At 44.8% G+C, this 24,868-nt stretch overlaps 1 protein-coding gene across 1 annotated transcript in view; it reads right to left on the bottom strand.

Annotated features, from left to right (window-relative positions):
- TSPAN17 (tetraspanin 17) overlaps positions 1-24,868 on the bottom strand; it is a 144,895-nt gene that overhangs the window by 12,163 nt on the left and 107,864 nt on the right. The window contains exons 5-7 of the mRNA XM_082256848.1: positions 23,808-23,933; positions 14,667-14,714; positions 1,262-1,378 (exon numbers count right to left, since the gene is read on the bottom strand). Of these exons, the coding sequence (XP_082112974.1) occupies positions 1,262-1,378; positions 14,667-14,714; positions 23,808-23,933 (291 nt within the window). The remainder of the gene's footprint in view (positions 1-1,261; positions 1,379-14,666; positions 14,715-23,807; positions 23,934-24,868) is intronic.

The following is a 24,868-nucleotide window of genomic DNA, read 5'->3' as shown; positions in this document are numbered from 1 at the left end:
TTCCGGATCGCGGGCAGAATCGCTGTGATTCTGCCTGCGATCGCTGCGCTCACATGTGAACGTTATGGGTGTCAATTTCTGGGCACTGATGAGGTGACTGTTGGGTGACAGGTGACATTGGGGGGGGCTGAGGACTGTGTGTGGGGACCTTTATTTGTGTGCTTTTTACTTTTTACACGGGTACAGAGCAGTAACTCAATGTTTCTAGCTCTTCTCCCCTCACACTGGAAACTGTATGAGGAGAGAAGAGCTAGTAACACTGAGTTACTGCTCTTTGTTTACATTTTGTGATCGGCTGTGAATGGATTCACAGCCGATCACATAGTAAACAGTCACTGTCAGTGACTGTTTACTACCGCCGGTGACAGCTGTGTTCCTACGGAACACAGTGCCACCGACATGACCGCGCTGCGCGCTCCCGATCGCGCATGCGCGGTCATCTCCCGGGCGCCTCCATTGTGATCGGCTGTGTCATTGGAACACAGCCGATCACGTGGGAAATAGCCATGCCTATTGGCTGTTTCCCCCCTGCCGGTGACCGGCTGTGTCCCGGGGACACGCCGACACCGGCAGTGCACGGCGGCGCGCCCGCGATCGCGCGCCTGCCCTGCTTGAATGGGCGGACGTCATATGACGGCCGCCCAGGATAATAGCCGCACCGTCCCGCCGTCATATGACGGCGGGCTGGCGGTAAGTGGTTAAGTTACACACAGGTTGACTCCATTTACTAATTAGGTGACTTTTGAAGGCAATTGGTTCCACTAGATTTTAGTTAGGGGCTTTAGAGTAAAAGGGGGCTGAATACAAATGCATGCCAACCTTTTCAGATATTTGTAAAAAGATGCTGAAAACCATTTATCATTTTCCTTCCACTTCACAATTATGTGCCACTATGTGTCGGTCTATCAGAAAAAATCCCAAAAAATATATTTACGTTTTTTGGTTGCAACATGACAAAATGTGGAAAATTTCAAGGGGTATGAATACTTTTTCAAGGTATTGTACATGCAGACCAAGTTGTCCTGAAAATTGACAGTAAAATTAGTTCAGAAACCTGATATTTTTGTATTTAGTCCTTTAAGAATGCACAGTAGAAGGCAACAGATATCCAAAAATCAAAGTGATAAAGTAACACTGCCAAAGCATACAATTTTTTTTTTAGTATGTAAACAGTCTCCATTATGTATAAAATTACTTTCGATTAACAGATAAAAAAATGCAAACATGTTTGACCGTAATGGGGGATTATGGAAATACAAACCTGCAATAATGCAACTGCCACAAAAACTGCAGCTACTATTATTAAATTGTCTTGTAGCCACTTCTCAAACTGGCCCACGCATCCCTTGGTGTAAATATAACTCTGCTGCTCCAACTCCTGTTCAATAAAGGGAAAAAAATCCAGTTCATTACAAAAACAAAAAAACAAAGCACCAAAACAAAAAAAAACACACAAATGCTGAGAAGTAACACATGCAGAAAAATCTGTACCTCTTCGAGGTAGCCCTGGATCCAATGATTCGCTAAATGTTTTAAGTGATTGTATAGTCTCTATTTTCTATTTAAATTAACTTGTTATACACTTACCTCCTCTGTTCAGTTGGTTTTGCACAAAGCAGCCTGGTTTCTTCTCTTCTCGGGTCCCTGACTGGAGTTTCTGGCCCCTCCCTCCTGTGAGTGCCCCCACAGCAAACTGCTTTCTATGGGGGCACTCGAGCCGAGCTGCAGCTTCGTGTATCCATTCAGACACGGAGCTGCCGGTCAGCCCTGCCCCTCTCTCTCCTGATTGGCTAACTTGGTTTAACTGACAGCAGCGGGAATCAATGGCGTTGCTGCTGTGTCTCAGCCAATCAGGAGAGAGAGTCCCAGATTGCTGAGGCACTTGTGGACATCGCTGGAAAAAGATGGGATCAGGTAAGTATTAGGGGGGCTGCTGCACACAGAAGGTTTTTTATCTTAATGCATAGAATTCATTAAGATTAAAAAAACCTTCTGACTTTACAACCTCTTTAATCTTGCAAAAAAAAAAATACAATTGTAGTGCATGGTTGCATACGTTTTAGTTTAAAAATTACAGACGCACATGTACACAGGAAGGACTTCCAGGAGGGTCAGTCTCCTGGGTCCCCAATAACTCTCACAGGTTTGTCATGCTGATCTCCACATCATTATTGCATCATGAAATATGCAGAGGGTGAGATGTGGGGGACCCAGCAGATTGATACTCCCAGAAGTGAATGTTTCTCTATGAAGTACAGCAGATTTCTACCGAAGAGAGTGGCATTTAGGAGGGATATGCAGATGGAAAGAAAAGTAGTCAAAGTCTTTTACAGTTGTGGGGCTATTTTACAAGTGGGTGATTTTAAGAAGTATTTTTAAGATACAAGGACTGTGTGCTGCATATAATGAGAGCATGCTCAGGATCTATACCCTTTCATTCTCCCCAACAGTTTGACTCAATCTGGCACCGTGCACCACACACACGCTTTCCAACATATGTCTAAGGTCTTACACAATTCTAGAAAGCATCCCAACCCAGTTACCCTGGGCTGAAGGGAACTGTCCCAGATAGAAGCATACCAAGCACCTAATACCAATTAGCCATAACTTTATGACCACACACCAGTTCACTGAATAACACCGATTATCTCATTACAATGGTATCCAAAATGTGGTGGGATACATTAGGCAGCAAGAAAAAAATAAAAAATAAAAAAACACAAGAGGATGCGTTGAAAGCAGAAAAAAAAAAAAAAAAAAAACGTCCATTACAGTTTGTTGTGTATGTGGCTGCATAGCCTCAAGCCTCAAACCGTTCAGGGTTCCTATGAGAACCCGTGTCCACAGCCAAAGTGCCTACAATGAGCATGTGAGCATCAGATCTGGACCAGGAGGCAATGAAAGAAGGTGAATGAGGTTTTCATCTACATCATGTGGATGGATGGGTGCGTGCAAGTTGCTTACCTGGGGGACAGACAAAACCAGGATGCACTATGGGAAGAAAGCAACCTTGAGTCCTGCCATTCATGTGGACATTACCTTGACATGTACCCTTACCTAAACATTGTTAGTGACCCAAGTAAAATCCTCCATAGAAACTGTATTTCTTGATGGCAGTGCCCGCTTTTAGTAGGATAACATACTCTGCCTCACTGTAAAAATGGTTTAAGAAATACTTTAAGGAACACAAGTTTGATGTGTTGACTATGTCCCCTTTAGGTTCTCAAGATTGCAATGCAAATCTAGCATCTCTGGGATGTGCTGGAAAAATGAGTCCAATCCACGGAGGCTTCACCTCAAAACTTACAGGACTTAAAAGGATCGTCTACTGGTGACTTAGCACCAGATAGCACAGTAAACCTTCAGAGGGGCAGGGCTGTTTTGACGGCAAAAAGGGGACCTGCTCAATATTTGATGGGTGGTCATAAAGGTATGGCTGATCGATGTATAAACACTAAACTCTAGCCTCGGAGGAGAATGTTACATCTTTTCTGCAGCCCAATGCTACTGGCAAATGAGCAGATAATGATAGACTTCATTTAGCAAGATCAGGTTTCACAAAGATAACAGCCTTGTATAATCTTGTCTGGTTTCCAGTTTTACCCTACTAAAAAGGGCTAATAAGCAATTGGACCTAAAACACATGCAGACCTTCACATAATGAGCAGCCATTTTTGCCAGATCAATCAATCACATATTTGGCAAAAAACTTGCCAGCATGCCTCCAAGATAAAACGCACGCCTACAATCTTGATGTCATTTTTTACAAAGTAAAAGGAGCTTCAGATGTCCAAGTACAGGAGATATAAAATGCTAATAGGGTTATTTAAAGCAATAAAAAGCACAATAATATGTCAGTGCCTTAATTAAAACAGCAGCATGCAAACAGTGTGAATATACAAACACCAAAGAAAAATGGATTTTTGTAAAATCTTACCGTAAAAATGGATTTTTGTAAAATCTTACCGTAAAATCCTTTTCTCTTAGCTCATTGACAGACGTAGTCCTCGGTGATACACCACCTTCGGGTTATGTTGCCTCCACAGGAGCAGGACTAGACAGGAAATTAAAAAGCTCTGGCCACACCCTAGGGGCAGTCCCAGAGGGTATATCCTCTCTCTCTCTGCCTCAGCAAATCAGTTATGTGAAAAAGCAGTCTTTAGAGATTTTAACCCAACCCAACTCAAAAACAGAGGGGCGGGGACTACGTCTGTCAATGAGCTAAGAGAAAAGGATTTTACGGTAAGATTTTACAAAAATCCATTTTTCTCTAGCGCTCATTGACAGACGTAGTCCTCGGTGATACACCACCTTCGGGACGTCCCAGAGCAGTATCACAAATGAGGGGTGGGAAAATGGAAATCAAATCCCAATCTAGAAGGCCCAACCGGTGCCAACTAGAAGTTTACAATGCTCATCCTTAATGATGAGACTTCAAACAGAAAAAAACCCTCGAGGTAGACCACCGGTCTCCTCAAATTGCGGCCTGCAAAACCTTGCGGCCAAATGAGGCATCCGCCGATGCCGTCACATCAATTTTATAGAATTTTGTAAAGGTATGTACCGACGACCAGGTGGCCGCCTTACATACCTGGACCACTGACGCCTGATGGCGAAAGGCCCAGGAAGTACTGAGCGCTCGAGTGGAGTGCGCCCTAACAGGGAACGGAGGACTCTGACCCTTAATAGAATAAGCCTGTACCACCGTTTGTCTAATCCATTTGGCAATGGTCGCGGCAGATGCAGGCAAACCCTTTCTGGGGCCATCCGTGATCACAAAAAGTGAATCCGTCTTACGGAATGATTCCGTAGCTTTCAGGTATACCCTGATTGCCCGAACCACATCTAAGGAATGCAACGCATGTTCCCGATGATGCTTGGGCTGAGGACACAAGGAAGGTAGTACAATATCTTCATTCAGATGAAAATCTGAAACCACCTTAGGAAGAAAAGATGGCTTAGGATGAAGTACTACCTTATCCCTATGAATCACTAGGTATGGGGACTGGCATGATAATGCAGCCAGTTCTGACACCCTGTGAGCAGAAGTAATAGCCACCAAGAAGGCCACCTTCTGGGATAAAGTAAGCAAGGGAATCTCCCTGATGTTTTCAAAGGGAGGTTTCTGTAGAACCGACAAAACCAAATTAAGATCCCAGGGCGGTAAGGGCGCGCGGACTGGAGGAGCCAGGTGCCGCACCCCCTGGATGAAATTCCGCACCAAGGACTTGGTAGCTAAAGGTTTCTGAAAGAAGATTGCTAATGCTGAAACTTGACCCTTGATGGTGCTCAAGGCTAGCTTCTGCTCAACCCCTTGTTGCAAAAAGGCCAATATTCGAGTCACCGAATAGGTACGTGGAGGAAATCCTAAAGATTCGCACCACGCAATATAAGTCTTCCATGTGTGATAATAGACCTTGCTGGAAGTCGCTTTCCTTGCTTTAATAAGGGTAGGAATGACTGAAGTAGACAAACCTCTGTCCTTCAGTACTTGGGTCTCAATGGCCAGGCCATTAAACCCAGCGACTGTAAAGCATGATGGTAAATTGGTCCTTGAGACCACAGACACTCCCTGAGACGAAGTTCCCACGGAACGTCTGCGACTAGCATGTCCAAGTCGGCCAGGCCGGCTTGAGGAGGCCAGCCTAGAATTTCTAGGACCACTGGCGCTGATAGAATCTGAACCAGGCGTCCCTAGAGGTATCTGGCCCCGACCATCCGAGAAAGTCTGGTCGTTTTCTGTTCCCACACATTTATCAGATACCTGATTGTTATCAGGAAGGGTGATCTTTTCTGGTTGAACCTCAGGGACCGAAGTCACCCGACTAGAGGCTACTTGGCCTATCTGGTCAACCAGATCCGATTCCTGAGGTATAGGGACTAATCTTAGGAAAAGGTAAAGGAAAAGATCTATTCAGGGAACGGTAACTACCGCTTCCTGTAGTACTTAAATGTTGGAAGGGAAGAATCGCACCGGTAGTAGTGGTTGAAGCTCGATCTAATGTCCTGAATACCGGTGAAAACGTCCCCCCACCCTGAAACCGGGTGGGGGCGCACCTTCAGGCTGTGTACTCCTTTGCTTCGGGTTTGGCTGGGTTGGTCCTCTGCTTGTCCGACCAGCCCTTCTTGAACCCTCCTGGAGGAGTCTTGCCTATCCCGCTAGTACCAGCCGGGCGCCCTTTATGGGCGGTAAAGAAAGGTCCTCGCTTGTTGCGAGGTCCCTTAGCTTTAGCAGCCTGTGGCAAAAAAGTGCTCTTGCCCCCAGTGGTGCATGCCCTAATAAGGGAGTAGTGTCCAAGGCTGCGTCACAGATAAACTGTAGCCCTTGTATAATCTGTTCCATCAAATCAGATGTCTCCTGGGGAATATCTTTTCCCCTAAGGTCTTGGCGTACCATTTTCGCCCATTCCGTAAGTGTCTGGGAAACTAGACCAATAACAATTACTGGTCTAAATGCTGACCCTATCAGAGAGAAGATGGTGCGGGACTCTGCTTCCATCTTTCGATCCACCGGATCCTTAAAGGACGAAGTGTCCTCCACTGGGATAACCGTGGCTTTATTCAGCCTGGAAATAGGTGGATCCACCACTGGTGGTACCGTCCATTTCTTAATGATGGATTCCTCAAACGCATAGCGTCTAGCAATACGCTTGGAAATAGTAAAGGTACGTTTAGAATGCTCCCATTCTCCTTTAATCTGATTACCGAAACATTTGGGTACAGGAAAAACCTTCACCGTTTTGATGGGCTTATTAGTACCAAAAGGAATCTCTGTTTCAGTTGCCTCTGCCGGTAAAGCCTCAAGTTTTAAGGTTTCCTGCACTGCCACAACTAGTGCGTCCACCAATGCTTCTTCCTGAATTATAGCAGGAGAAGAAGCGTCCTCCTCACTGTCTGAGGGGGCTTTACCTGGGATAACAGCCTTTGCAGAGGAACCTGCAACTGCAGTGACCATCTCTGAATCTGAGTCAGAGGTATCAGATAATATAGGGGTAGGCGGGGGTCGCTTCCTTGACCCCCGTCCCTGACAGGCCGCCTCCACCCGAGCCACCATAGACTCCAAAATTGCTGTAAATGACTCTACACTCTGTGCACCGGCGGGTCCCGTGGCCCCCTCGAGGGAAACAGGTGGGGGAATATGTGTGGCAGGGTCCATGATAATTCCAGTCACTTCCTGGATAATATAATTCAAAAATAAAAAACCTTTTTTTTTTTTTTTTTTTTTTCAGACCCCCAGCGCCACAAAAAGCCCTTTAGTGTTACCTGCTAGGGATCCCTATCGATCGAGAGAGAGAGAGAGAGATAGACCCCCAGGCTCACCACTTGATGCTCAGAGTTTAACTGCAACAGGTTACAGCGCTGTCTTGACAAACAGGAAGTCTTTTGGCTGGCTGCCCAGGAAGAAAGGAGGCGGCTCCGCCCTTCTGCACGCCTTCCGGCGCCTCCCCTAGCTCCACGAGGTGTTTGGATCACCTCAAACATGGCCGCCCCCATGCTGGAGACACGAGGCTACGCCAAAATGGCGGCTCGTGCGATCCAGCAAAAAAAATGGCGGCGGCCTGTACTGAATAGCGGTGTGCTGCAGGGCACACAACACTCTCTCTGCATGGGGATTTGGCGTGGTTGGCGGTACCGGCCCTGGCGGACCGCATGGCCATTCGGGAGGCCTGCTAATAGCTGGAGATCTGATTAGGAAGGCAGTCTACATGTCCGTGGCTTCTGACTGGTAGGTAGCTTATTCTTATCACCGTAAGATTCCCAGAATGCCACAGATTATAATCTTTTTAACATGTATACAATTAGATTGTTAGCTCCCAAACCAAGCCTCCTGGCTTTTTGCACATAAAATCACACTCAAAGTAGGAGGATCTGTGTCATTTATAGGATAGAGAGGGACTCTATCTTACCATACAGAGAGGGGCCCGCGTTCACCACAAGACCCGTCAGGGGAAAAGGGGGAACATACTACTCACCATACCGGAACCAGGCGGGCACCAACTCCTGACAGTACCCCTCTCCACCGGGGCGGGAGGGCTGTCGACCGATATGGACGCCGTGACTCATGGTCTTTGGCGTTTCAGCGAGACGTTTAACTCGCGGGGTCAGTCCTTTAATGGGACTTTGTCGCGGCCGACCCAGCGCGGAGCTATGGCCTGCACGCGCTCGTAGGCTGAACTGGGGTGACCACCGGATCTCAACATCCAGCCCGTCGCCCAGTTCAGCTTTCTTGCTTGAAGATCTCACAGGAACACTGGAGAAAAAAAGCTGTCTAAAAAAATCTTTTAAGAAAAAAATCTTGCCAGGACCTAAGATCCCAGCAAGGTATCTAGGTCCTTACTCCTAACTAGACAGAAAATAACTGATTTGCTGAGGCAGAGAGAGAGAGGATATACCCTCTGGGACTGCCCCTAGGGTGTGGCCAGAGCTTTTTAATTTCCTGTCTAGTCCTGCTCCTGTGGAGGCAACATAACCCGAAGGTGGTGTATCACCGAGGACTACGTCTGTCAATGAGCGCTAGAGAAAATCCTTTTCTCTTAGCTCATTGACAGACGTAGTCCTCGGTGATACAGCACCTTCGGGTTATGTTGCCTCCACAGGAGCAGGACTAGACAGGAAATAAAAATGCTCTGGCCACACCCCAGGGGCAGTCCCCGAGGGTATATCCTCTCTCTCTCTCCGCCACAGCAAATCAGTTATGTCACAAAAGCAGTGCTTAGAGAATTTAACCCAACCCAACTCAAAAACAGAGGGGCAGGGACTACGTCTGTCAATGAGCTAAGAGAAAAGGATTTTACGGTAAGATTTTACAAAAATCCATTTTTCTCTATCGCTCATTGACAGACGTAGTCCTCGGTGATACAGCACCTTCGGGAAGTCCCAGAGCAGTATCACAAATGAGGGGTGGGAAAATGGAAATCAAATCCCAATCTAGAAGGCCCAACCGGTGCCAACTAGAAGTTTACAATGCTCATCCTTAATGATGAGACTCAACAAAAATAAATTTTTCAAACAGAAAAAAACCCTCGAGGTAGACTACCGGTCTCCTCAAATTGCGGCCTGCAAAACCTTGCGGCCAAATGAGGCATCCGCCGATGCCGTCACATCAATTTTATAGAATTTTGTAAAGGTATGTACCGACGACCAGGTGGCCGCCTTACATACCTGGACCACTGACGCCTGATGGCGAAAGGCCCAGGAAGTACTGAGCGCTCGAGTGGAGTGCGCCCTAACAGGGAACGGAGGACTCTGACCCTTAATAGAATAAGCCTGTACCACCGTCTGTCTAATCCATTTGGCAATAGTCGCGGCAGATGCAGGCAACCCCTTTCTGGGGCCATCCGTGATCACAAAAAGTGAATCCGTCTTACGGAATGATTCCGTAGCTTTCAGGTATACCCTGATTGCCCGAACCACATCCAAGGAATGCAACGCATGTTCCCGATGATTATTGGGCTGAGGACACAAGGAAGGTAGTACAATATCTTCATTCAGATGAAAATCTGAAACCACCTTAGGAAGAAAGGATGGCTTAGGATGAAGTACTACCTTATCCCTATGAATCACTAGGTATGGGGACTGGCATGATAATGCAGCCAGTTCTGACACCCTGCGAGCAGAAGTGATAGCCACCAAGAAGGCCACCTTCTGGGATAAAGTAAGCAAGGGAATCTCCCTGATGTTTTCAAAGGGAGGTTTCTGTAGAACCGACAAAACTAAATTAAGATCCCAGGGCGGTAAGGGCGCGCGGACTGGTGGAGCCAGGTGCCGCACCCCCTGGATGAAATTCCGCACCAAGGACTTGGTAGCTAAAGATTTCTGAAAGAAGATTGCTAATGCTGAAACTTGACCCTTGATGGTGCTCAAGGCTAGTTTCTGCTCAACCCCTTTTTGCAAAAAGGCCAATATTCGAGTCACCGAATAGGTACGTGGAGGAAATCCTAAAGATTCGCACCACGCAATATAAGTCTTCCATGTGTGATAATAGACCTTGCTGGAAGTCGCTTTCCTTGCTTTAATAAGGGTAGGAATGACTGAAGCTGACAACCCTCTGTCCTTCAGTACTTGGGTCTCAATGGCCAGGCCATTAAAACCAGCGACTGTAAAGCACGATGGTAAATTGGTCCTTGAGACCACAGACATTCCCTGAGACGAAGTTCCCACGGAACGTCTGCGACTAGCATGTCCAAGTCGGCCAGGCCGGCTTGACGAGGCCAGCCTAGAATTTCTAGGACCACTGGCGCTGACTGGATCTGAACCAGGCGTCCCTAGAGCTATCTGGCCCCGACCATCCGAGAAAGTCTGGTCGTTTTCTGTTCCCACACATTTATCAGATACCTGATTCCTATCAGGAAGGGTGATCTTTTCTGGTTGAACCTCAGGGACCGAAGTCACCCGGCTAGAGGCTTCTTGGTCTGTCTGGTCAACCAGATCCGATTCCTGTGGGGAATAGAGACTAATCTTAGGAAAAGGTAAAGGAAAAGATCTATTCAGGGAACGGTGACTACCGCTCCCTGTAGTACTTAAATGTTGGAAGGGAAGAATCGCACCGGTAGTAGTAGTCGATGCTCGATCTAATGTCCTGAATACCGGTGAAAACGTCCCCCCACCCTCAACCCGGGTGGGGGCGCACCTTCAGGCTGTGTAATCCTTTGCTTCGGGTTTGGCTGAGTCGGTCCTCTGTTTGTCCGACCAGCCTTTCTTGAACCCTCCTGGAGGAGTCTTGCCTTTCCCGCTTGTTCCAGCCGGGCGTACGAACCCTTTATGTGCGGTAAAGAAAGGTCCTCGCTTGTTGAGAGGTCCCTTAGCTTTAGCAGCCTGTGGCAAGAAAGTGCTCTTGCCCCCAGTGGCATCCTTAATAATTTCATCTAGGGTGGCCCCAAATAGATGATTCCCCTGAAAGGGGAGATTCGTCAAGGTCAGCTGACCAGCATTTTAACCACAGCACACGTCTGAGGATTACCGCTGACATAGATGCATGCCCTAATAGGGGGGTAGCATCCAAGGCTGCGTCACAGACAAACTGTAGCCCTTGTATAATCTGTTCCATCAAATCAGATGTTCCCTGGGGGATATCTTTTCCCCTTAGGTCTTGGCGTACCAATCTCGCCCATTCCGTTAGTGTCTGGGAAACTAGACCAATAACAATTACTGGTCTAAATGCTGACCCTATCAGGGAGAAGATAGTGCGGGACTCCGCTTCCATCTTTCGATCCACCGGATCCTTAAAGGACGAAGTGTCCTCCACTGGGATAACCGTGGCTTTATTCAGCCTGGAAATAGGTGGATCCACCACTGGTGGTACCGTCCATTTCTTAATGAAGGATTCCTCAAATGGATAGCGTCTAGCAATACGCTTGGAAATCGTAAAGGTACGCTTAGAATGCTCCCATTCTCCTTTAATTTTATTACCAAAACACTTGGGTACAGGAAAAACCTTCACAGTTTTGATGGGCTTGTTAGTACCAAAGGGAATCTCTGTTTCAGTTGCCTCTGCCGGTAAAACCTCAAGTCTTAAGGTTTCCCGCACTGCCACAACTAGTGCGTCCACCAATGCTTCTTCCTGAATTATAGCGGGAGAAGGAACGTCCTCCTCACTGTCTGAGGGAGCTTTACCTGAGGTAACAGCCCTTGCAGAGGGACCTGCAGCTGCAGTGACCATCTCTGAATCTGAGTCAGAGGTGTCAGATAATATAGGGGTAGGCGGGGGTCGCTTCCTTGACCCCCGTCCCTGACAGGCTGCCTCCACCCGAGCCACCAAAGACTCCAAAACTGCTGTAAATGCATCCATACTCTGTGCACCGACGGGTCCCGTGGCCCCCTCGAGGGAAACAGGTGGGGGAATTTGTGTGGCAGAGTCCATGATTATTCCAGTAATTTCCCGGATAATACAATTCAATTAAATAAAAAAACTTTTTTTTTTTTTTTTCAGACCCCCAGCGCCACAAAAGCCCCTTAGTGTTACCTGCTAGGGATCCCTATCAATCGAGAGAGAGAGAGATAGACCCCCAGGCTCACCACTTGATGCTCAGAGTTTAACTGCAACAGGTTACAGCGCTGTCTTCACAAACAGGAAGTCTTTTGGCTGGCTGCCCAGGAAGAAAGGAGGCGGCTCCGCCCCTCTGCACGCCTTCCGGCGCCTCCCCTAGCTCCACGAGATGTTTGGATCACCTCAAACATGGCCGCCCCCATGCTGGAGACACGAGGCTACGCCAAAATGGCGGCTCGTGCGATCCAGCAGGGCGGCCTGTACCGAATAGCGGTGTGCTGCAGAGCACACAACACCTTCTCTGCATGGGGATTTGGCGTGGTTGGCGGTACCGGCCCTGGCGGACCGCATGGCCGTTCGGAAGGCCTGCTATTGCTGGAGATTTGACTAGGAAGGCAGTCTACATGTCCGTGGCTTCTGACTGGTAGGTACTTTATTATTATCACAGTAAGATTCCCATACTGCCACTGATTACAATCTTTTTAACATGTATACAATTAGATTGTTAGCTCCCAAACCAAGCCTCCTGGCTTTTTGCACATAAAATCACACTCAAAGTAGGGGGATCTGTGCCATGTTATAGGATAGAGGGGGACTCTATCTTACCATACAGAGAGGGGCCCGCGTTTACCACAAGACCCGTCAGGGGAAAAGGGGGAACATACTACTCACCATACCGGAACCAGGCGGGCACCAACTCCTGACAGTACCCCTCTCCACCGGGGCGGGAGGGCTGTCGACCAATACGGACGCCGTGACTCATGGTCCTTGGCGTTTCAGCGAGACGTTTAACTCGCGGGGTCAGTCCCCCAGTGGGACTATGTCGCGGCCGACCCAGCGCGGAGCTATGGCCTGCATGCGATCGTAGGCTGAACTGGGGTGACCACCGGATCTCAACATCCAGCCCGTCGCCCAGTTCAGCTTTCTTGCTTGAAGATCTCACAGGAACACTGGAGAAAAAAGCTGTCTAAAAAATCTTTTTAAGAAAAAAATCTTGCCAGGACCGAAGATCCCAGCAAGGTATCTAGGTCCTTACTCCTAACTAGACAGAAAAAAACTGATTTGCTGTGGCGGAGAGAGAGAGGATATACCCTCGGGGACTGCCCCTGGGGTGTGGCCAGAGCATTTTTATTTCCTGTCTAGTCCTGCTCCTGTGGAGGCAACATAACCCGAAGGTGCTGTATCACCGAGGACTACGTCTGTCAATGAGCGATAGAGAAATATGAATAAATAAGGTTGCAGCACTAGTGATAATTTATAGAGTTAACTAGATTATAAAAACACGTGTGAAATAACTAAAATAATTAAGTCCACAAAAAATTTTGAGTCCTTCCGAGTGAATCCATAAGATGAATCCAAAAACGTGACAAAAAAAAGTGCTGAGATGAATTAAAATGTCACCGCCTTGTGATCCTCCACCAAAAGTAAGAATGCACACTCACCAGACCAATATGCTGTCTTTATTAGGACAGCTATAGCGTATTCGGTTTAAAATGTCAGATCTTGAACCATGCCAGGCAAATCAAGCTGAGTGCGATCAATATTCTTCACAAGAAGAATGACCTCTCTTCAGGTATTGCACTCAATCATTTGTTGTAATCACCAAGCATAAGAAAAAAAAAAAAGAGTTTTCCTCATAGCGTATCATTTTAAAACCATAAAAACAAAGCTGAACATATCACTTCATTAAAGATCCATACAGTGCAATAAAGCTAGGTGCACTTATATGAAGCCACCAAGCTTAACAGAAAAATGGCGGCAGAGCAGAGGTACATGCTGGAGGTCCATATGCTTCCATTCTTATCTTAAGCTTGGTGGCTTCATATGTAAGTGCATCTAGCTTTATTGCACTGTATGGATCTTTAATGAAGTGATATGTTCAGCTTTGTTTTTATGTTTTTAAAATAAAATGATACGCTATGAGGAAAACTCTTTTTTAAGACCCCGTTCACACTGGGGCGACCTGTCAGGCGACCTGGTTGCCTGACAGGTCGTCGTAGGTCCCCTGCCATAGAGAAGCTGTGGACCCGTTCTAATCGGAGCGACACAAGTCGTTCCGACTTAGAAAAAGGGTCCGGAGCTTCTTTGGGGCGACCCGGAGCGACCTGCATTGACTTCAATGATATGAAGTCCATGCCGGCCGCTCCGAGGTCGCGGTGCGAGCTGCGCACCGCGACTTCACAGGTCGCCACCGAAAGTCGGGTCGCTCATTTGTGAACCGGCTCTAATGCTTGGTGATTACAACACTTGATTGAGTGGAATACCTGAAGAGAGGTCATTCTTCTTGCAATTATTGATCGCATTCAGCTTGATTTGCCTGGCGTGGTTCAAGATCTGACATTTATACCCAATACGCTATATAGCTGTCCTAATAAAGACAGCATATTGGTCTGGTGAGTGTGCATTATTACTTTTGGTGGAGGATCACAAGGCGGTGACATTTTAATTCACGTCAGCACTGTTTTTTGTCACGTTTTTGGATTCATCTTATGGATTCACTCGGAAGGACTCACAAATTTTGGTGGACTTAATTTTTTTTTGTTATTTTTACACGTGTTTTTATAATCTAGTTAAATATACTTGGGCATTCAAGCCAATAACTAAAAGGGTTAAAATAATTTCAAGCATGCTTCTAATTCATGACATCAGTAACAAAAAAGCTACCAAGAACCAGTCTTACCAGCTTCAGCCTCACATCGTATCCACACTGCGTGTTGGGAACATCCTCCTGTGGACAGAAAGATGATTTATATCAGAAACACAGCTTGCTTTTTTAACTGCTAGCCCACATGGAATAAGCACTGAATATATGTACCACCTCTGGGATACGGATATAGTTCCTCTTAGCAAAGGAAGCTTCTCATGAAATTAATGCTTTGAAAAAAGCTATAACCAAAAATGTGCCATGCTACACACAAGAAAATCACAAATCAGGAGCAGAAATAAATACAAAGAGAGTGGTATTCTAATTTAAAGAATACAAAGTACCACAAGTGTTTAATGTTCCAAAATGCAAGTGTTCTCAATACCTAAGGGAAAAAAAAAAAAAAATCATACGTCTACCAGTGGAAAAATTTTGAAAGTCCATCTTCCCAGAAATACTGTGTGCATGAACATCCACCTACACATTGACCGCTCACCTTTTTATACAGACATTAGGTTATAAAGGTCTGACCACACTCCCTTTTGTAAGATGGGACTGGCTATAATGCAGGTTGTGGGCTCTTTAAATCAGCTCAGAGTAATGTATCCTGTCATAAAAAGAGACCACAAACCGTGCTCTCCGTATAATACGATTTAAAGCGTTTTTTTTTTTTTTTTTTTTTTTTTAGGATAACAAACACACACAACTGATCCTGTTCCCTTAAAAGCATGTTATACAGCGCAGTGCTTGTGCTGTGTAATTTGGCCCTTTGTATCCCCTAAAAAACCCGGCTGATCCTGCCTATACCCCCCCCCCCCCCATCCGAAAACTGACCACAGTGTATCATGGCTGCTGAGCCCTGACACAGTGGTCAGTTTACGGGCCGCCGTCATTCACAGCCCTGCTCTCGATGTCCTCCTCTGTCCTTCTCCCCCCTCCCCTCCCTGTCTGTCAGCTCCATGTCACGGCCCGCCCGCCCCTCCTCCTGCTGAAATAACGGGTAATGTGTTAAATAATCATCTTTTGTTTCCCAAGCCTGTGGGACTATATCTATGTGTTTTACAAACAACAATGCTGTACTGTATATAGCGGATTTCAGCAAGCTGCTCGACGATCACGTGACCGATCGGGCTCTCTCTCCTCCTCCCGAGGGATGCCCACAAGGGAATCTTAGCCCCGCCCCCTGCAGCTGTCCGATGGGAAGAGGAGAGAGCCGGCCAGTCACGCGATTGCCAAGCAGTACACTGAAATCAGGTATATACAGCATTAAAGAAAGAAAAAGAAAATAAGGAGGTACACAGGTTTAGGAAACAAAGACGATTATACAAAGTCATGAAAGTGGCTTTACAACCACTTTAAACTTTATTATTAATGTAAAAACTGCACTTCCTAAGTATGCAAAAACAAAGTGCAAAAAAACAGGAGGCTAAACATTTAGAGTGCGAGGTCTCCCACAGCTCACCGCTTCCACTGGCAGCTCCAGTAAAAAGTGCGCACATTTTCCACTTGGTTGACAGATTGAACCCGCCCTACGAGTTACATCAACGACTTCATCAAGGGGGACTTTCAAAGTTTTCATACAGATTGACTTGGGATTTTTGTTTTTCATGTTTTTTATTTACTAATGCCTCTGTATTAGGTTAATTAGATAATTAATTAGAGTACCACATTGAATATTCAGCAATTTAGGTTTAGATTTGTGTGTGTAGCGTGGCACATTTTAGTTCTAGATTTATTGGAAAGTTCACTTTTGACTTTGAGCCCCGGTTTACACTGTCACATCGCAAGTGATCTGCACAGGAATCACACTGCATTCTTGTGCAAATCACAAGCAATTCTGTATATATCATAGGTAAAAAGGCGCTGGTAATCTTAATATATGTATGCCTGAGGACGCTCGTTAACCACTTTAGCCCCAGCCCTATTTCGGACACTTTTTGTTCACAAGTTAAAACCAGTATTTTTTCCTAGAAAACTACTTAGAACCCCCAAACATTATATATATTTTTTTAGCAAAGACTCTGGAGAATAAAATGTCGGTCATTGCAAAATTTTTTGTCACGCGGTATTTGCGCAGCGGTCTTTAAAACGCCATTTTTTTGGAAAAAATTTGAAAAATCACATTTCACTGCATTTAAAAAATACTAAACAGTAAAGTTAGCCCATTTTTTTTGTATATTGTGAAAGATGATGTCACGCCGAGTAAATAGATACCAAACATGTTACGGTTTAAAATTGCGCCCCCCCGTGGGATGGCGACAAACTACGGTCAATAGAGATCTCAATCTGCGACGCTTTAAATTTATTTAACGGTTACCAGTTTAGAGTTAGAGTGTAGCTCTTTTTTTTTAATTATTGCCCACGCTCTGGCGATCGCGGCGATACCTCACATGTGTGGTTTGAACAGCGATTTCATTTGCGGCTCGACTTGCGTATACGTTTTTTTTTGTGCGCGAGCTAACGGTGACGGCTAAATTTTTTTTTTTTTTTTTTCCTATTTATTTTTTCTTTTTTTTTAAACTTTATTACAGGTTTTTAAAAAAAAAAAAATCTGATCACTTTTATTGCTGTCACAAGCAATGTAAACATCCCTGGTGACAGCAATATGTCGTGACAGGTACTCTTTATGGAGGGATCGAGGGTCTAAAAGACCCTAGACCCCTCCACTACACTTCCCTGTATGCAAAACGCCGAAAACGGCATTTTTGCATACAGCCGTTTTTCAAATCTGCCGCCTTTTGCAGCACAGTAACCCGGACGTGACGTCATGGACGCCGCCTCCGGGTTACGTCATCGGAGACCCGATCGATGCCGTTTCCGGCATTCATCGGGACTCCATCCAGCCGGCGGACGTGCCGGCTGGGTGCTCGGGGCTCCCGGTGGGACGGTAGCCCAGAGCAAAGCCGCGGAAGGCGGCGGGAGGGGGGGGACGTCCCCTCCCGCCCCCCCGGGTAACGATCGAGCGGCTCCCGAGCCGCATCGATCGTTACCGACGGAAAGCCGACCGTCGGCTTCAAACAACGGTACCGGGATGATGCCTCTAGCTAGAGGCATCATCCCGGTATAACCCCGCAAAGTCTGATGACGTAGAGGTTACGTGACTGGTAGTAAAGTGGTTAAGCGAAATGCATTGTGGTCAATGCTAACCCGGAAGTAACACACAGAGGCATTCGGAACAGAGGCTGGGATACACATCCACCGCCGCAATACATAGAAGGGGGAAAGGAGATACAGGGTGCTGCAGATCCCCGGAGAATATCTTCCGAAGACCCAAAAAAACGATTTTGTACTGCCGAATTGCCCAGTGCCAGGAGGGCACAACAAATAGTAAGAGGCTAATTGTCACCTTATAGTGTATGTTTTTTGGAGAATAAAACAGTATTTCACTATTGGAGGCTATTTGTTCTTCTATATCTTTATGTGTATGGGGGGACTACATGGTCCAACTCGAGTAATATAGGAGCCAGAGATCCAAGCAATCGAGGAGAGGTTTGATCCACCCAATAAAGGGATCACAGGCGTTGGGGGTCCTTGTGACCTGCTGCTAGCTGGTAAGAGGCCACGGTTGTCACATCCCAGCACATGGAGCACTGTGAATGGATTAATAAGAATTCACCAAGCACAATTTTGATTGCATGCTATTGCTTGGACTTTTAAACACTACTTGGAGCACATTTATATATTTATACTTTTTTATATATTCTTATGTGATTTTTTTATATATCCTTATGTGATTTTTGTATGGAATTCTTTATATATTTATTTATTGGTTCACTGATCCACACCTTTGTGGATTAATTTACTTTGAGAAGCACAAACACTTCTTAATTGACGGTTGTCACATCCCAGCACCTGGAGCACTGTGAAGGGATTAATAAGAATCCACCAAGCACAATTTTGATTGCATGCTATTGCCTGGACTTTTAAACACTACTTGGAGCACATTTATATATTTATATTTTTATATATTCTTATGTGATTTTTGTATGGAATTCTTTATATATCTACAGTGGAACCTTGGTTTACGAGTATAATTCGTTCCAGCAGCTTGCTTGTAATCCAAAACACTCGTATATCAAAGCAAGTTTTCCCATAGGAAAGCATTGAAACTCAGATGATTCGTTCCACAAGCATTTATAGTAATATAAAGATATGCTGTTATATATAAAGTAGTACATTACTGTACAGTATAAGTATGCCATCTCCTTTGTTAAACATTATGTGTCCCTGTATTCGTGCTGTACTACATAACAGATGCCGATTATTCTTTATTAGTGCTTGTCTGGCTGTTCACTCACAACACTGCAGCCCTCTGCTTCCTCCTCCCCTCCTCCTCAGATGACGTCAGAAGGAGTGATCGGCCCCTCCCACCGGGTAGAGCAGGGAGACGAGGTGAGAGCGAGGCAAAGAAACGAGGAGACATATACATACAGTAAGTGCAGGGACACTCTAAAACAATATAAATCGGCATGTTTATACAGTGTACAAGCGCTGGGACACATAATGGTATGTGAGAGAGTGCATTTACAGAGGGGATGGCATGCTTTTAGAGTATAAAACTGCTCGTATACCAAGACAGTTTTTTTTTAAAAATGTTGCTCGTCTTTCAAAACGCTCGTAAACAGAGGTACTCGTAAACCAAGGTTCCACTGTATTTATTGGTTCACTGATCCACACCTTTGTGGATTAATTTACTTTGAGAAGCACAAACACTTCTGAATTGAAATTGCACTGGTATGCACTTTTCTTTTCTTATTGCACCAATAGTAGATCATATATATATTTGTAGCAATTTTTAATCACCTATATTACACTTTAAATCACCTATTAATTTTTATAACACGTGATATATTAAGATTACCAGCGCCTTTTTACCCATGATATATACCTATTTATTGTTTTATTACAATTAAAAGGGCAGCAGGTTCAACAATCTTTTATTTAAAGGGCCAGGCGCCTTCTCTTTTCTTTTTACAAGCAATTCTGTGCAGTGCGATTTAACCTCCCTGGCGGTATGATTCTGTCAGGAATTCTGTTCCAAAAGCGGTACAATTCTTTTCATGGAAATTTGGCGTTATGTATTATAGGCCTACAATTCTTAGTAATTACTGACTTAAACCTGACCAAAACAAGTCTCTAGTAGACATCCCAGATGTGATAAATTTGAAACACAAACAAGTGAATTATAATCGAATCAATAATATTATTTTATTATTTAATATATAATATATATAATAAAATTATATTATTGATTAGATTATAATTCATGCGTTATATATTATATATATATATGTGTGTGTATATATATATATATATATACACACACATATACATACATATATATATATATATATATATAATATAAAATGTGTTATGTGTTTTGTGCAACGTTTTTTTTTTTTTTTTTTTGAATTTCCCTCCCTAGTTCCGCTCCCATGCAGCATTGCTGCTGCAGGGAACGGAACTAGGAAGTCCTCCTACCGACAGACGAGCCGCGGAGATCTCACTGGCGGTCACAGCAATGAGAGCTCATCGCTGGATCGCCAGGATAAGGTAAGAGAAGCTCCGCTGCGCTGTCTGCACGCTCTGCCCATTGACCCCGAGCGTGACTCGGGGATACCGCTAATAGCAGAAAATTCCTACCCCGAGTCACGCTCGGGGATACCGCTAAGGCGGTTAAATGGCTCAAATCGCATCACATTTGCATGAAAAAAGGTGAACGCAGCTTTTTGTTCGCACCGCAACCGAATCGCATGAGTGTTCACACCCATGCAATCCGGCTCAGGCAAAATGCACTGCATTTTGTGAGCTGCTTTTGGGGTCTTGTTAACCACTGACAGCTGGAAGAGATTACGTGAACACACTGCAATTGCTACATGGTGTGGGAAGCGCACAGGAATCGCTGTGTTTCCCGCATAGCATCAGTGTACACCAGGGTGGAGTGCTGCATCTGTTCATACACTGTTCAAAAAAATTAAAAGGAACACTTTTTTATCAGAGTATAGCATCAAGTTAATTCACCTCATTGATCTGGTCAGTTAAGTAGCAGAGGGGCTTGTAGATCCGTTTCAGATGCTTTGGTTTTCATGAAATTAACAGGGGCACTAGATGGGCAACAATCTAGTTAATCACACAACCATTGGATAGGGTCAGTGTCCCTACTGGTAGCATGAGGCAATACCTGGATCCTATAGGAGGTTGTACAGGCATGCCAACGCCTCCAGGACGGCACATCAATACGTGCCATTGCCAGAAGGTTTGCGGTGTCTCACACCAGTCTCAAGAGCACAGAGGAGATTCCAGGAGACAGGCAGTTACTCTAGGAGAGCTGGAAAGGGGCAAAGGAGGTCCTTAGTCCATCAGCAGGACTGGTATCTGCTCCTTTGTGCAAGGAAGAACAGGATGAGCACTGCCAGAGCCGAACAAAATGACCTCCAGCAGGCCACTGGTGTGAATATCTCTGACCAAACAAATCAGAAACCGACTTCATGAGGGTGGCCTGAGGGCCCAACGTCCTCTAGTGGGCCCTGTGCTCACTGCCCGACACCTTGGAGCGTGTATGGCATTTGCCACGGAACACCAGAATTGGCAGGTTTGCCACTGGTGGCTTGTGCTTTTCAGAATTGGCAGGTTGACCCTGAGCACAGGTGACAAACCTAAAAACGTCTGGAGAAGCTATGTAAAACGTTATGCTACCTGTAACATTGTTCAGCATGACCGGTTTGGTTGTGGATCAGTGTTGGTCTGGGAAAGCATATTCATGGAGGGATGCACTGACCTCTACAGGCTAGACAATGGCACCCCGACATATCTGCCATTAGGTATTGGGATGAAATCTTTGGACTCACTGTCAGACACTACGCTGGTGCAGTGGATGGGTCCTGGGTTCCTCCAGGTGCACGACAATGCCACCTCATGTTGTGAGAGTATGCAGACAGTTCCTGGAGAATGAAGGAATTGATACCATTGAATGGCCCCCACACTCGGCTGACCTAAATCCAATTGAACACCTCTAGGGCATTATGTTTTTGTCCATCCGACGCCGCCAGTTTGCGCCTCAGCCTGTTCAGGAGCTCAGTGATGCCCTGGTCCAGATCTGGGGGGGAAATACCCCAGGACACCATCCGTTGTCTCAAAAAGAGTATGCCCCGACATTGTCAGGCATGCATACAAGCATGGGAGGGCCAGACAAACAACTGAGTACCATTTTGAGTTGCTGCAATGACATTTTAGTAAAATTTACTAGCCTGCTGCATCATTTTTTCACTTTAATTTTTGGGGTGTCTTTGAACTCAGCCCTCTGTAGGTTGATCATTTTCATTTCCATTAAACAATGTGGCATCCTTTCGTTCCTAACACATTACCCAGTCCATATCAGTATAGATATCCAGCATGATATTTTAACCCATTGAAATCGGATGGGTTTTCAAAGTGTTCCTTTAATTTTTTTAAGTAGTATTATATTCTGTACCAACGGCGACCGCAAGGAAATATATACAATGCTTTAACAAAGCGCTGCTTCTTGCTACTTGCATCTATCCGTTTGTCTACACAATATCCTGCAAATGCAGACTTAATATTGCACCTGGAGCTCTGCAGAAAACGAAATGCTGTAAAACGAACATTGATTAGGAAAGGTAAGCACGGTCTTAGTTAAAAAAGAACTATTATGCCCCACTGCTGTCAGAATACACAGTGGCTGGAGTCAATTGGGTGCAGCTGTTGATCAAATCCAAAAAAAAAAAAATCTTCCAGCTTGTCCCTCCAACAGAAGTCGATCAAACGATTAAATTCTGTTGAACATGGTCAGCCACACATTGATCTAAAGTTTTGACTCTTGATGCTGAACTTCGATTCATCTATGGTCAGCTTTAGTATGCATTAAAAAGTATATAAAAAATATTTAAAAACAAATGATATATCTCTCTGCATGGTTCAAACATCACAGTGGTTTTAGCAAACTTTGAAAACATCCCAAAACTTTTAGTGTTGTTGTTTGTATGGTAGGTCCAGATTGCATAAAGTGCAACTTGTGGTTTTAAATACTTAGAAGACATTAAAGGACTACGATACATAGAGTTCAAATATTAAAAAAAGCATTTTACCAGGTTAGCCACGAATAGTAGGAAAGTAAAAAGGGAAGGGCTTTACAATACAATTCCCGTCATCAGTGTGCAAATTTCACAAATGTATTTACATGCGTTTGTGGGGCCATTTTTGTCTTTTTTACACACACAGTGTTGAATTTACAAGCATTGTGGTGCTTCGACCAGTAAAAAAATTCAGCCCCAGGTACCTTTTCATACACTGTGCAAGAGTGTAAAATAGGCTCATTGAAACACATTTATGTTACTTGCATATGTGTTTGTTGTGCTCTTAAAACAGATTTGAACGCATCCAGTGTAAACAAGCCCTAAAAAGTAAACTGCAGCCATATGGCTAAACCCACAAAAAAACACTGCAGATTTCTAAAGTCATACAGCACAGCAGTCTTCACTACAATGGTTTTAGGTGCCTACAGCTGGCAGAGAGCAATGGAACTGAAAATTGTGAAAAAAAATAAAGCTTGGAGGAAAGCCTGGTTGAGTGACATGTCAGGGTCCTCCCCACACTGCAAGGGTTAAATGCTCACTTTTTACTTCCATTTTAAGATTGACATATGCTGCTCCTTGCCAAGCTGCATGGCCAACTGTCCTGGTGTCTCAGATAGAGACCATCTCTTTCCAGGGTGGGTCAATGCCTGCTGAGTCTCCTTCCACTTGGCACCACACTATAGTTTTAAGGAATAAGATTAAGAATCCAAAAAAAATAAAAAATTAACTAAGTATGCCTTATTATAAACAAGCATTATCATATTAATAATTTCCCTTATAGATCAACTCTTTAAAAGGCCCATTCACACTTACCATTTTGTTGCTGTAGATTAATACATAGAACAGCACTTGAAGCAGGGGTCTTGCCATTTTTTTATTTTATGGCAATGAGCATTACCGCGTACGTTGCCTTAACTCACAAGTGTGAAAACTCATACTACTGAATACAGAATCAAAATAAATGAGGTTCACCAAAAGTGGACCGCGATAAAATTATGCTAATGTGAACTGAGGATTATACAAAGAACCAGCAATCTAAAATGCTTAGATAAAGAAAATAAAGAAAGAATCTGGAGCTTCTTACTGCAGGGTCCTTCACACAGCAGGAAAATGGGACTCCACAGCGCTCTCTGCTTGGATTAGAGTCTGTGCAATTGAAGTAAATATTGAGGTTCCAGTCATTGGGTCCATGAGCACCACAGCAAGACCACTAAAAAAAAAAAAAAATAAATTAGTTATACCAATATAAAATTCAAGTCATATTTCCCACCAACCTACAAAAAAGCCAATTTAACCATTAAGGGAGCCTTAGGAAATACCTGTACATCCTAGGGTTCCAGTGGTTGTACTGGGGTCATGGCTATAGAGCCGCTGGATCGCCTTTACATGTAACAGAAGGGTGCCCCCACCCTTCCGTTCTACCGGAAAACCTGGAACAGAGACCAGTGGTTTCGTCAGCTGACCACAGAGATGGAGGAACAGAAGTTCCCAGATCATCTCTATGATTCATGAAACCAGAAGGGACAAGCATTTTGTCACTACCAGTTTAAATTGTGTTGTTTACAAGCCATTACCGGCTTGTGATAGCATCTGATCAAGCCGGTCTCAGTTTAAATCAGATGCTGACGTCACCACGCGACATTGCGGTAGCTGGCCGGCTATGATTTTTATATGCAGAAATACACTTTACATATTCAATAAATATGTTGCATTTTTACACTATGGCAAATTTTATTGTTATTTCGTGGAGAGTGACATCCTTTATAAGGCTGTGAAGTTGGATGAATGGCCAGATGCATATAGAAGAGTCCACTAGCACTCTCATCCCTCTGGTGACACAAGGCCCTGACTGGGTTCAACCCAAAGCGCTGCTGACCTACTGAGGTCTTTTTTTGGCAAGCAGGCCATCCTGTTTGGTGGAGGATATCACTATTGGTGGTGGAAGGTTATAATGTAACAAGGAAGACACACAATATATTGTGTTGGGACATTATTTTTATTTCAGGGGGGGGGGGGGTCACACACTAATGCGAATGGAGTTTTTAATTCCATAATTGATTTTATGTTTATAATTTTTGTCAATATTGCACATCATTTTTTAAGAATAATTTGTAACACAGCACAACTTCCCCTGTATACATTGAT

Source organism: Pelophylax lessonae, assembly GCF_965119305.1.
Source record: "Pelophylax lessonae genome assembly, chromosome: 4".
Classification (NCBI taxonomy): domain Eukaryota; kingdom Metazoa; phylum Chordata; class Amphibia; order Anura; family Ranidae; genus Pelophylax; species Pelophylax lessonae.
This window is presented reverse-complemented; position numbering and strand designations above follow the sequence as displayed.